The sequence below is a fragment of the Microcaecilia unicolor genome, chromosome 9, assembly GCF_901765095.1.
Source record: "Microcaecilia unicolor chromosome 9, aMicUni1.1, whole genome shotgun sequence".
In the NCBI taxonomy this organism is placed as follows: Eukaryota; Metazoa; Chordata; class Amphibia; order Gymnophiona; family Siphonopidae; genus Microcaecilia; species Microcaecilia unicolor.
Genome location: NC_044039.1, coordinates 108,268,808 through 108,280,937, shown reverse-complemented (window position 1 = coordinate 108,280,937; position 12,130 = coordinate 108,268,808). Strand labels below are relative to the sequence as shown.

General features: G+C 46.2%; 1 protein-coding gene across 1 annotated transcript in view; it reads left to right on the top strand.

Moving 5' to 3' along the window:
- The window catches only part of BRMS1L (BRMS1 like transcriptional repressor), a 115,390-nt gene that overhangs the window by 81,479 nt on the left and 21,781 nt on the right, over window positions 1-12,130 (top strand). Inside the window, exon 5 of the mRNA XM_030214616.1 lies at window positions 2,437-2,533. Within this exon, the coding sequence (XP_030070476.1) occupies window positions 2,437-2,533 (97 nt within the window). The remainder of the gene's footprint in view (window positions 1-2,436; window positions 2,534-12,130) is intronic.

Sequence of the window (12,130 nt, the reverse complement as noted above, 5' to 3'; positions counted from 1 at the left end):
AGATGTTAAGGACTGAATCGAGGACCAAATAGATTCCAGTGTTGGCGCCGGTGGAGATACAACTTCTCCCTTGCTGTTACCTCCCGCTTCCCTGGGGGTGTCACCGCCGACCGGAGAACCTGGAGCAACGACTTCCGAGTGCTCCTGGGTCTCCAAACACGCCCAGGCTACAGCGGGGCACGGCGGAGGATTCACTTCCGGCGAGGACAACGATGTTTCCAAACCCTGTGGGCTAGATGCTCCTTCAACTGCCCATACTGCGGGTACGCTCTCGCCGGTCAAGCTTGGGGTTCTTGTGGCGTATCGGTCCAGCGTTGTTTGAATCTGCGTTGTACCTGGAGCTGCCGGCGGTATGCTTTTCACAACGCCCTTTCTTTTAGTATGTGGCATTTTTTGGAAACAATCACCGTTCTGGGATTCAGGTAAGACGAAAGGATTTCAAACACACTCTGACCACCATCAAGTCTAATCCGCCATCTTGGAAACGCCCCTAAAGTTGTTTTTTTTATGGTGGGAGGGGGTTAGTGACCACTGGGGGAGTCAGGGGTGGTCATCCCCAATTCCCTCCGGTGGTTAGCTGGTCATTTAGGGCACTTTTTTGGGACTTGTTCGTGAAAAAAAAGGGTCCAAAAAAATGACCCAAATTCGCGCTAAAAACGCCTTTTTTCGATTATCGGCCGAAGGCGCCCATCTCTCCTCAGCCGATAGACACACCCCAGTCCCGCCTTCACCAAGCCTCTGACACGCCCCCGTCAACTTTGCTCGTTTCCGCGACAGATTGCAGTTGACGCCCAAAATCGGCTTTCGATTATACCGATTTGGGTGCCTTTGCCAGATAGATGCCCATCTCCCGATTTGGGTAGAAATATGGGCGCCCATCACTTTGAAAATAAGGCTAATAGTATTCCAAAATATTTCTCATCAGAAACTTATATAGAGGCAGTATTGCCTCTTTTTTCCTGCTGATTGTTCCCCTCCCTGTATACCCAAGCATTCTTCCGGCTATTGTTGTTGCTTTATCTGTTTGGCCACCTTAAGACAGTCACCCATAGATCCTGCTCTTGTTTAGTGCACAGAAGAACTTCTGCCCCTATATTGTAAAATCTGTTTCTGTTTTCTGTAGCCCAAATGCATGACCTTGTATTTTTTAGCATTAAGTCTTAGCTGCAAAATTGTCAACCATTCTTCAAGCTTTGCTTGATATCTCCTCTTGTTTTCCACACTTTCTGGGGTGTCTGTCCTTTTGCAGATTTTAGTATCCTCAACAAACCTTTCCTAGTAGCCCTTTGACAATAACGCTTATCAAAATGTTGAAAAGAAACAAACCAAGGATCAATTTCTGTGGCACACCACTAGTAACAAACATTTCCTTGGAGTGAAGTCCAGTTATTACAACCTTTTTATCACTGCCTACTCAACTCGTTTTAACCCCCACCCCCCCCCTCCCGGCAATAATAAAAACGTCCTTTTTGGCCATGCTTCACTCAGCTGAGTAAGGGAGGGACATCCAAGTAAGTAGAGTTCTGGCCGAGTGGTTAGAGCACCGGTCTTGTAATCCAGAGGTGGCGGGTTCAAATCCCACTAATAGTTTTGTTAAAAAAATAAAAAGGACGAGCACTTGGATTTTTTTTCCACTTTTTTAAGTTGTATGAAGTCTTTATTGAACATTTATCAAAACAGCATAACAAAATACAGCACTCCAGAACAAGTAAGTAATAGCATAACTGATCAGCTCCAGGTCTCTCTCAGCCAATCCCAGTGCGTTTAGCTGTTACCAGTATCAGCTAAATGCTCTGTGATTGGCTGAGAGAGACCTGGAGGGAGGGACATCCAAAAAGTTTTGATTTGTGTCCTCTCACGTCCCGATTTTCTGGGCTGGAAGGCTCCTCCGTATCATCAGGTTAGTTTTTATTCTCTTGCCTCTGAACTGTACATTAGCTTGTAGCCTGTAAAAAGAACGTCTTTTTAGAGGGAGGTTTTTTTTTTTATACTGAAGGACGTCCATAAAGGACGTCCTTGGCATGCACAGAGCAGCCAGCATAACGCTTGGCTGCTCTGCGCATGCTCGACCGGCCGATTGGCCGACTGTTTAACGATGGAATAGAGAATGCAAGTGAGCTACAATGAGCAGCTCATTTGCATTCCTATTCCTTGATGCGTGCCCGTTCCTTACCGATTTGCTAAGGGAATCGGTAAGGGAAGGGCTCTAACGATTGATTAGTGCCACTCCAACTCTCTGATTGCCCAGTCAAAGCAATTATTCAGATTCTTCTGACAAGACCTACCTCTGGAAAAACCATGCTGCCTTGGATCCTGTAATCATATTGTGGCACATTTTATGATAGGTTTTCATATCACACAATAAATGTTGGCAACATTTGTATGCGTTCTCCCCACTTAACCATGATTTTAAATGTAAATCCTTTCCCTCTCCAGAGTGAAAAGCTGCTGTTATATGATACTGTACAAAGTGAGCTTGAGGAGAAGATCCGAAGACTTGAAGAAGACCGTCACAGCATTGACATTACCTCAGGTAAAATATATTTTGATCCCTTAATCTCTTACAGATTTCCATCATACTGTAGAACAGTATCCATAGTGAGAGGTACAATGAGCCTCTATTGTAAAGAATTTATAAGCTAGGGGAGTAATTTTTATAAACTCATTTCTGTGTATAAAACAATACAGAAATGGTGAGTTATCAAACTGGATGGCATTTATGGGGGTAATTTATTTTTATTATTATTTATATTTTTTTAATTTAGAAACAACCAGTACAGTTACAGCAGATATCAAAAGAACACAACTGTATCATGTACAGCCTATAAATCAGGAACAATATAGTGATTAACCTTTTGCAATTCTTACCCCACTCCCCCAAACTCCAAAACTCCAGAACCAGCAATCCCGATCTCCAGCCACTATAGCGCTATCCATGAACAGCAAGTGGGGTCACACATGTGGTCTTTGCAAAGTGACTCCCAAAATGCAAACACACAGATTACCAGTACCCCCTGCCCCAATCTCCAACCCCCAATCCCACAAACAAACCAACCCCCCCCCTCCTCCACCCCTTTAACTGGAAGCTTCAGCATGTCCGCATTATAAATTCAACAGATTACAGGCTTTGGGTATGGGGGTAATTTTATAAGGTTCTTACACACAAAAAAGGCCTTTTATAAAATTATCCCATGGTATACATGTAGTTACAAGAGAATGTGTGCTTATACACATGGGGGAGGGGGAGAATTCTATAAATGGTGCCTAAAGTTAGGAGAAAAGAAACCTGGGTGCTGTAGCAGCAGATCTGAAGTTACATGCCAAGCTTTAGGCACAACCACTGGCTGGAGTAGATGCTGGCACCTAAAATCTGTAAATATTACTATTCTATAAAGCGTGTGCTGAAATAGTTGTAACGCTCATGACCCATTCATGTACCTCCCATGGGAACGCCCCCTTTGTAGTTACACACTAAGTGCCATGTTATAGAATAGTGCTTAGGTGCATTGTGGTGCCCAACTGCTGTTTTGGCCCCAATTTGGTGCCTAACATCTGTTAACTCTCATTGCATTGAACTTTGGCATACCAGATAGAATTCCCCTGATGGTACGTGTGGGCATCATGGGGGTATAGTTGGGCGAAAGAGGGACAAAGTTTTGATGTACCTGTATATGTTAGAAAAATACATGAGTATACACATAGAAAACACACACGTGTGCCTCGGCATTTACGTGCTACAGAGGTTGATTCTGGGAGCCTCTTTTATAAATGTGCACAGGCCCTATATTGACTTTATAATATAGGTTTCCAGTAGATGTTTTTTTTTAACTCGTATAGATACCTTGTTATAAAATCAGGCCATATATATTGATGTATTTATACAGATACAATTTATGTACGCATAACTTTTCCCTACCCGAGCGGAGACATTTATGGGGATAGGTTCTGCTCTTAAACATGCCTTCTCCAAGGACAAACAGGCTTACTATTCTCACAAGTGGGTAGACAAACCTGCGTCACCCGGGTTGACAAAATGCCAAGAAAAAAATAATGAGAGCTTTCTGGAGCTTGAGGAGTGCTCCAATGTGCATGCGCGATTGCCTTCCCGCCCGCAGTGTGGCTGCGCCGTTCAGTTTCATTTTCTCCACATGAGGAGTGGTGGATTTTTTCGCTTGTTCCTCACACGTCCGGGAGAGAGCTATCTTTGTGACTTTTGGCAGTTTTTCGCTACCCGCTTCCTTTATGTTATTTTATTTAATCTGCTAAAAAAAAAAAAGTCCCTTATAGTCCTTAGTTTTGTGGCCCACGTTTAAGTTTCTGTTCTTTTTTGATGCGGGCCGGGTTCAGGCCTGCTCAGTGGGGTCTCCTTTTTTTGTGCTGCCTTTTCTGTTTTAGGCACCATCCTGACTTTAAATTTTGCCGAAGCCATTTTTCCTTCCATGTCATCGAAGACTCCCAGTGGCTTCAATTAGACCATCTTTTTTCTTTTTTTTTTGTTACATTTGTACCCCGCACTTTCCCACTCGTGGCAGGCTCAATGCGGCAGGCAATGGAGGGTTAAGTGACTTGCCCAGAGTCACAAGGAGCTGCCTGTGCTTGGAAAAAGACACTCATTCTTGGTGTCTACAGTACCTCGGGCCTGACCATAGCCCAGCCAATTGTGTCCTTTGTCGTTGTATGAAGAAAAGGACGCAAATTTCCTAAGAGGCTCAACGCGAGAAGATTTTTGGGGTCAGGTCCAGTTCTTCGACATTGGCATCGAGGTTGGAGGCGGCAGCGTTGACATTGAGTGCTGCACTGGCATGAGGAGTCACGGTAGGGATGGCTGCTACGAGACCTCGAGACATTGGGAGCAGTGAGGCATCGAGTGGATCTCCACCTGTCTTGAGGCCTCCTGCTATGCATGCCCCCGGAACTGTCCCATCTTCGGACCCGACCCTGAGGAGACGTGAGGATTCAACGTCGGCATCGAGGAGCATTGGTGACGTTCATCGGGCGAAGGCCAAGAAGCACCATTGCCGATCTCCATCGTCACTCAGTTCAAGGAGCTCCGGGGCGCCGAGGGATTCGGCACTCGAAAAGCATCAACTCTGGGAAGACCACTCCCCCTCCATCCAGGAAGTGCTGATGTGTGCGTTTCCTAGCAGCCGAGGTCCTACTCCCGCACTGGCCTTGGAGGTTCTGCAACCTGAGTTCCAACCGACTCCACAGCCTTTACCGACAGTGACTCTCGACGAGCGCATCTGTGCCTTGCACCCTGAGCTTCTGGAAAGTCTAATGCAGTGATTTGTTTCAGCATTGGGGGTGCTTGCGCCTGCCGTCCCTTCTGTTGTGGCCCCACCTGGCCCTCAGCTTACAGTGAAGCTTCCGCTGCCAGCTTTGCTTGTGGCCCAGGTGTCAACAGCAAACCAGGTCGGTATCCCTTCAACGTTGGTGGAGGAAGCTTTGCTGGAGTCGAGACGTGAGCCGTTTTCTCGACGCTGCTCTTGAGGACATGGTTCCTCAACATTGAGGCGGGACTGGTCTCGGACATCCCTGAGGGACGTGCTATCCGACACCAAGGAGGAGCGCTCATGGGAATCAGAAGAGGATCCCAGGTACTTTTCCTCTGATAAGTCCTATGGGATCCCTTCTGAGCCCTCCCCCCTACCTGAGAGGAGACTGTCTCCACCTGACAGCCTCTCTTTCACAGCTGTTGTGTGGGAAATGGCTAAGGCCATTCCATTCCCCGTATAAGTGGAGGATGAGCCCAGGGCCAAGATGCTAGAGGTTCTGAACCTACACCTCCCCTCCTAAGGAGGCAGTGATGGCTCCTCTCAACGAGGTACTCAAGGCAGTCCTCGTTAGGAACTGGGTGTTCCCTCTGTCTGTCCCTGTGGGCCCCAAGAAAATTGACAACCCAGTATTGGATCCATGGGGAACCCGAGTTAGTGAGGTCTCAGTTACCCCACGATTCCATGGTGATGGATGCCACTCTCAAAAAAGTCAGGAGTACTAGGGAATATGCCTTGGCTCCCCCAGACGGAGAAGCTAGAATCCTGGACTCTTTTGGGAGGAAAATGTATCAGGCCTCTATGCTCATCGCCTGTATTCAGTCATACCAGCTCTTCACAAACGTCTACTTGTGGAACTCGGTGTGGCAGCTGTCAGACTTGGTTGATGTACTCCCTTCGGAGCAGGCTGAGCTATTTTGCCAGTTGGTCAAGCAGCAGAAGGTATGTCACAAGTTCCTGGCCATGGGCACTTACGACACTTATGATGTGGCATCCATGATCTTTGCCCAAGGTATAGCAATGTGTAGAATCTCATGACTGCATGTTTCTGACCTGGACCACTCTGTCCAGCAGAGAATGGCGGATGTCCCTTGCTGGGGGGAATAATCTTTTTGGAGAGAAGGGTGAGGAGGTCGTGGTCCAAATCAAGAAGCACACTGATGCTATATCTTCTCTCTGCCGCCAGGTGTGTTCTGCAACTGCCTCCTCATCCAGGAGGTATTTTGGTAGGTCGCGGAGTGCCCCCTTTTTATTTTTCCAGGCGTATGTACACTCTTGTGGCTCACCAGCCTACTCAGGCTCAGCCCCAGGAGCACGCTCGTTCTTGTCAACAGCGTGCGCCCAAAGCCCCTGCTGCTCCCCAGCAAAAGCAAGGGATGAGCTTTTGACTGGCTGCAGCAGAGCATAGCCTTAGTAAAAGTGTCCGCCCCGGACTCCAGTTGGTGGTGGTTGATGTTTTTTCACCAAAGGTGGCCTCTCATAACCTCTGACCGGTGGGTTCTTAAATAGTCCGGCTCGGATACACTCTTGGTTTGTTTTCCAAACCTCCAAATTGTCCACCGAGATCTCATTCTTTCAGCTCTCAGCACAGTCAGGTACTTGCAGAGGAACTCTCCGCCCTTATACAGGCAGATGTGATTGAACCCGTTCCACCAGGGGAAGAAGGGCAGGGATTCTATTACAGGTACTTCCATGTGCAGAAAAAGACAGGGGGATGCGTCCCATCCTAGACCTAAGGGCCCTGAACAAATTCCTAGTCCGAGAAAAGTTCAGGATGGTTTTCCTGGGAACCCTTCTTTCCATGATTCAGGAAAACGATTGGCTATACTCTCTGCACTTGAAGGATGCATATACATACATCCCGATACTTCCAGCCCTCAGAAAGTATCTTTAGTTTTGACTTGGAACACATCACTTTCAGTACCGCGTGTTGCCTTTTGGCCTCGCGACAGCTCCCAGGGTCTTTACTGTCTAGTGGTAGTTGCAGCATCGCTACGTAGACTGGGAGTTCATGTGTTCCCTTATCTTGACGATTGGCTGTGTGAAGAGCACCTCGGAGGACGGTGTTCTGGAGTCCGTGCGGATGACTATTTGGGTGCTGGAACTACTAGGGTTCATTATTAACTACCCCAAGTCCCATCTCCATCCTGTTCAACAATTGGAGTTCATAGGAGCCCTGCTCAATATGAAGAATGTCCGAGCTTACCTTCCAGAGGTGTGAGCGGACAATCTTCTTTCACTAGTGTCCAAGATACAGACATCACAGCAGGTCACAGCTCGGCACATGTTGAGATTGTTGAATCACATAGCTTCCACAGTATACGTTATGCACATGGCACGTCTGCACATGAGATCTGCTCAATTGACCCTGGCTTCCCAGTGATATCAAGCCACGGGAAGTCTAGAAGATGTCATCCAAGTGTCCATGGATCTTGCATGCCCTCTTCAATGGTGGACAATTTGGTCCAATTTGACCTTGGAACTTCCATTCCAAATTCCTCAGTTGCAAAAAGTGCTGACGATGGATGCATCTCTCCTAGGTTGGGGAAATTATGTAAATGTCCTTCACACTCAATCTCCTGGAGCTCAGAGCGATCTGGAACGCTCTAAAGGATTTTGGATATCGGCTGTCCCATCAAATTATTCTCATTCAAACAGACAATCAGGTTGTAATGTATTACACCAATAAGCAGGGGGACACCGGATCTCACCCTCTGTGTCAGGAAGCCGTCCAGATGTGGCATTGGGCTTGCCAACACGGCATGTTTCTCCAAGCCACTTATCTGGCAGGTGTAAACGACTACCTGGCTGGCAGACTGAGCAGGATAATGCAACCTCACGAGTGGTCTCTAAATATGGGCATAGCCCGCAAGATCTTCCAAGCGTGGGGCACCCCTCTGTGGATCTTTTTGCCACTCAGGTCAATCACGAGGTCCCTCAGTTCTGTTCCAGGCTTCAGGCCTACGACAGACTAGCGTCAGATGCCTTCCTTCTTCATTGGGGTACAGGCCTTCTGTATGTGTATCCTCCGATACCTCTAGTAGGAAAGACTTTATTGAAACTCATGGAAACCCGCGGAACCATGATTCTGATCACGCCCTACTAGTCGCGAGAGATATAGTTCCCTCTTCTTCTGGAATTATCCTCCGAAGAACCGTGGATTGGAGTGTTTTTTTGACCCTCATCACTCAGAACGAGGGGTCTCTTCTACATCCCAACCTCCATTCTCAGGCTCTCACAGCCTGGATGTTCAGAGCCTAGAATTTGCTTCCTTGGGTCTTTCAGAGGGTGACTCCTGGGTCTTGCTTGCTTCCAGGAAAGATTCCACTAAGAGGTGTTATTCTTTTACATGGAGGAGGTTTGCCATCTGGTGTGACAGCAAGGCCATGGATCCCCTTTCTTTTCCTACACAGACCCTGCTTGAAAACCTTCTACACTTATCAGAGTCTGGTCTCAAGACCAACTCTATAAGGGTTCACCTTAGTGCAATTAATGCTTATAATCAATGTGTAGAGAGTAAGCCTATATCTGGACAGTCTTTAGTTGTTCGCTTCATGAGAGGTTTGCTTTTGTTAAAGCCCCCCTGCCAAACCTCCACCATGTCATGGGATCTCAACGTCGTTCTCACTCAGCTGATGAATGCTCCTTTTGAGCCGCTGAATTCCTGCCATCTCAAGTACTTGACCTGGAAGGTCATTTTCTTGGTGGCTGTTACTTCAGCTTGTAGGATCAGCAAGCTTCAAGCCTTAGTAGTGGATGCACCTTACACTAAGTTTCATCACAACAGAGTAGTCCTCCGCACACACCCTAAGTTCCTGCCAAAGGTGGTGTCAAAGTTCCATCTAAACCAGTCTTGCCAACGTTCTTTCCCCAACCTCATGCCCATCCTGGCAAAAGCAGCTTGCATATCTTGGACTGCAAGAGAGCGTTGGCCTTTTACATGGAGCGGACAAAGCCCCACAGACTGTCCACCCAGTTCTTTGTTTCTTTTGATCCCAACAGCATGGGGGGGGGGTCGCCATCGGGGAAACTCACCATATCCATTTGGCTGTCAGATTGCATTTCCTTCGCTTATGCCCAGGCTGGGCTGACTTTGGAGGGTCATGTCATGACTCAAAATGTTAGAGCCATGGCTGTGTTGGTAGCCCACTTAGTCAGCTTCCATTGAAGATATTTGCAAGTCTGCGACGTGGTCTTCAGTCCCCACTTTTACATCTCACTACTGCCTTGAGCAGGATACCTGACACAACAGTCGGTTTGGGTAGTCAGTGTTGCAGAATCTGTTTGGAGTCTAAAATCCAACTGCTAGGCCCGTTTTGTTCTGTTCCAGGCTGCACACTCCTCTAGTTGTATATGCTTTCAGGTTAATCTGCGTTAAGGCCCAATTGACCAATGTTTGTTGTTTTGGGTGAGCCTGGATGCTAAGGATTCCCCACTTGTGAGAATGGTAAGCCTGCTTGTCCTCGAAGAAAGCAAAGATACTTACCTGTAGCAGGTATTCTCCGAGGACAGCAGGCTTCACATTCTCACAATCCTGCCCCCCCCCCCCTTTCATATTTTATTTCGTATTTTGCTTTTGTATTAAACTGAAAGGCGCGGCCAAGCTGCTGGCGGGAAGGCACTTGAGCATTCGCATTGGAGCACACCTCACACTCCAAAAGCTCTTGTTCTTTTTTTCTTGGCATTTTCCCAACCTGGATGATGCGGGGTGCGTCTACCCACTTGTGAGAATGTGAAGCCTGCTGTCCTCGGAGAATACCTGCTACAGGTAAGTATCTTCGCGTTTTATAAAATTTATGCATAAGGTGAGGTGTACAAAAGCTTGCTGAGCGATAATTTTATGAAGGCAGATACAGGTGTAAGCTCCCTTGATAAATTAGATGTAACTTATGCACATATCCGCCACACAAGTTAGCAGCCTTCTATAAAATTATCCTGCACACGAGTATTTGAGATAAAGGGGGAAGTTTTCAAATCTTTGCAGGGAACTGCAAAGTTTACAGGTAGATTTTCCCTGCAGATTTGCATCCATTTTCAAAAGGAAAAACTTTCAATTTGAAAATTGCTCAGGAAACAGTAACTACAAAGAGTTGTACCTGCTTTCTCTGTGGGTCTGTTTTGTGTGAAAAATAATATGCGTAGTGTAGAAAATGCAAAACTACATGCATTATTGCCTCCATTGACCTATTGCTTCCCTGAGCCCGCCTTCTCATTCCGCCTCTTGATTCACGTTTATACTTTTTTTTTTTGTACTTTAAGTTTTTATTGAAAATTTGAATAGTACAATATTGGTAACATCTCTCAACCACTGGTTTGTTGCTTGAATGCAAACTGTTTAATACAGAGATTGCCATCTAATCTAGTACAAAAACTCGCTGTTCCCCCCCCCCCCCCCCCTCACTTTTATACTTTTTACCTAAGGAAAAGTAAGCAATTTTTGGACAGCCTCTTTCCCAGATAAATATTGTTTTTGAAAATTGCCCTCCCAGCAACTTCTCCAAAATCATTGCCAATGTCAGTGGCAAAAGTAAGATTTGAACCCAGGTCAAATCAGGTAACCAGTAGGCCACCCACATGTCATCATAAAATAGGTGTTGCTGTGGTATTTGCAAGGCAGTATGTATCACCTGTATAACACACATTGAAAACCAAATAAGCCCAAAAAACTTAAATAGCCAACTTCAGATCAGTTTTATCAAAGCTATATGTGAAGATCAGGATTTGAGAGGTTGATGATCTCATGAAATTTATTTGATGTTCTCATTCATTCCCTATTAATCACTTGAAGTAAAGCAACTTAATAGCACAATTTCAGATATTCAAGAGGGAAGCCATCAGTGTGGACTATATTAAAACATGTTAGACAAGACCTCAGCCGGACTTGGGCACATGTTCTGGTCTTGCCCTCGGGCTGTGAGATTTTGGTCTCAAATATTAGCTGAAACCAAACGGTATTGGGGCTGCAGCACTATACAGAGACAACCACTGCTGCTGTTTGGAAGATATGAGTGTGCAGGGTCTGCTCCTCCAGGTCTAAACTCCTTTCTTCATAGAGCAGTGCTGGTTGGAAAAAAGACCATCCTGCTGAACTGGAGAGAGAGCGGGGGCCCCTCCTTGGGGGCCTGGAGGACACACATGATTGAGCTTTTGAAATTGGAACGATGTGGAATCACAGATCTTTCCTCTATGGAGGGCAGAAAGCTGGAAAAAACCTGGGTGAATTTTTGGGATACCTTACAACCAGCAGCAAGAAGTAGAATTCTAAATTGAGAGACTGTGTAGGAAGATGAGAAGACTTGAATACCTGTGTTTTGTGTAATAGGTTTATAGGGGCGGGAGAGGGGTGGAGAAAGGGTTTGAGGGGGGGGGGGGGAAGAGGGGGTATGGGAAGGGGGTTGGGTTAGAAATGTTGGAAGCACATTCTTTGTTAGAAGAGTTATTCATATGTCAATTCCTTAAAAGAACTGAGCAACATTGTACACCGTTCATTTACCTACTATTAATCAAAATGATTGAAACATAAAACATGTTATTTTATTGTTAATTCCAGTTATTAGTAAATAGGTCACACTGCATAAAATGGGATCTGGGTTTGTAACTTTAGTTATTATAAAATTCAATAAATATATTCTTAAAAAAAAAATCTCCCAAGTTGACATATGTTGAGGATTTTAGGCTTGATTCCAAGAGCTAATTATAGAGGTCTTTTACTAAGGTGCACTAGCGTTTTTAGCTCTGGGGACTGAGAGAAGTGAGGGAACAATGGCAGATCTGCAGGGAGGGGGAAGAGAGAAGGAAAGAGACCATACCGAGGATGAGGGGTGGGAAGAAAGGGCTTATGTAGTCCAGGTGAGGCC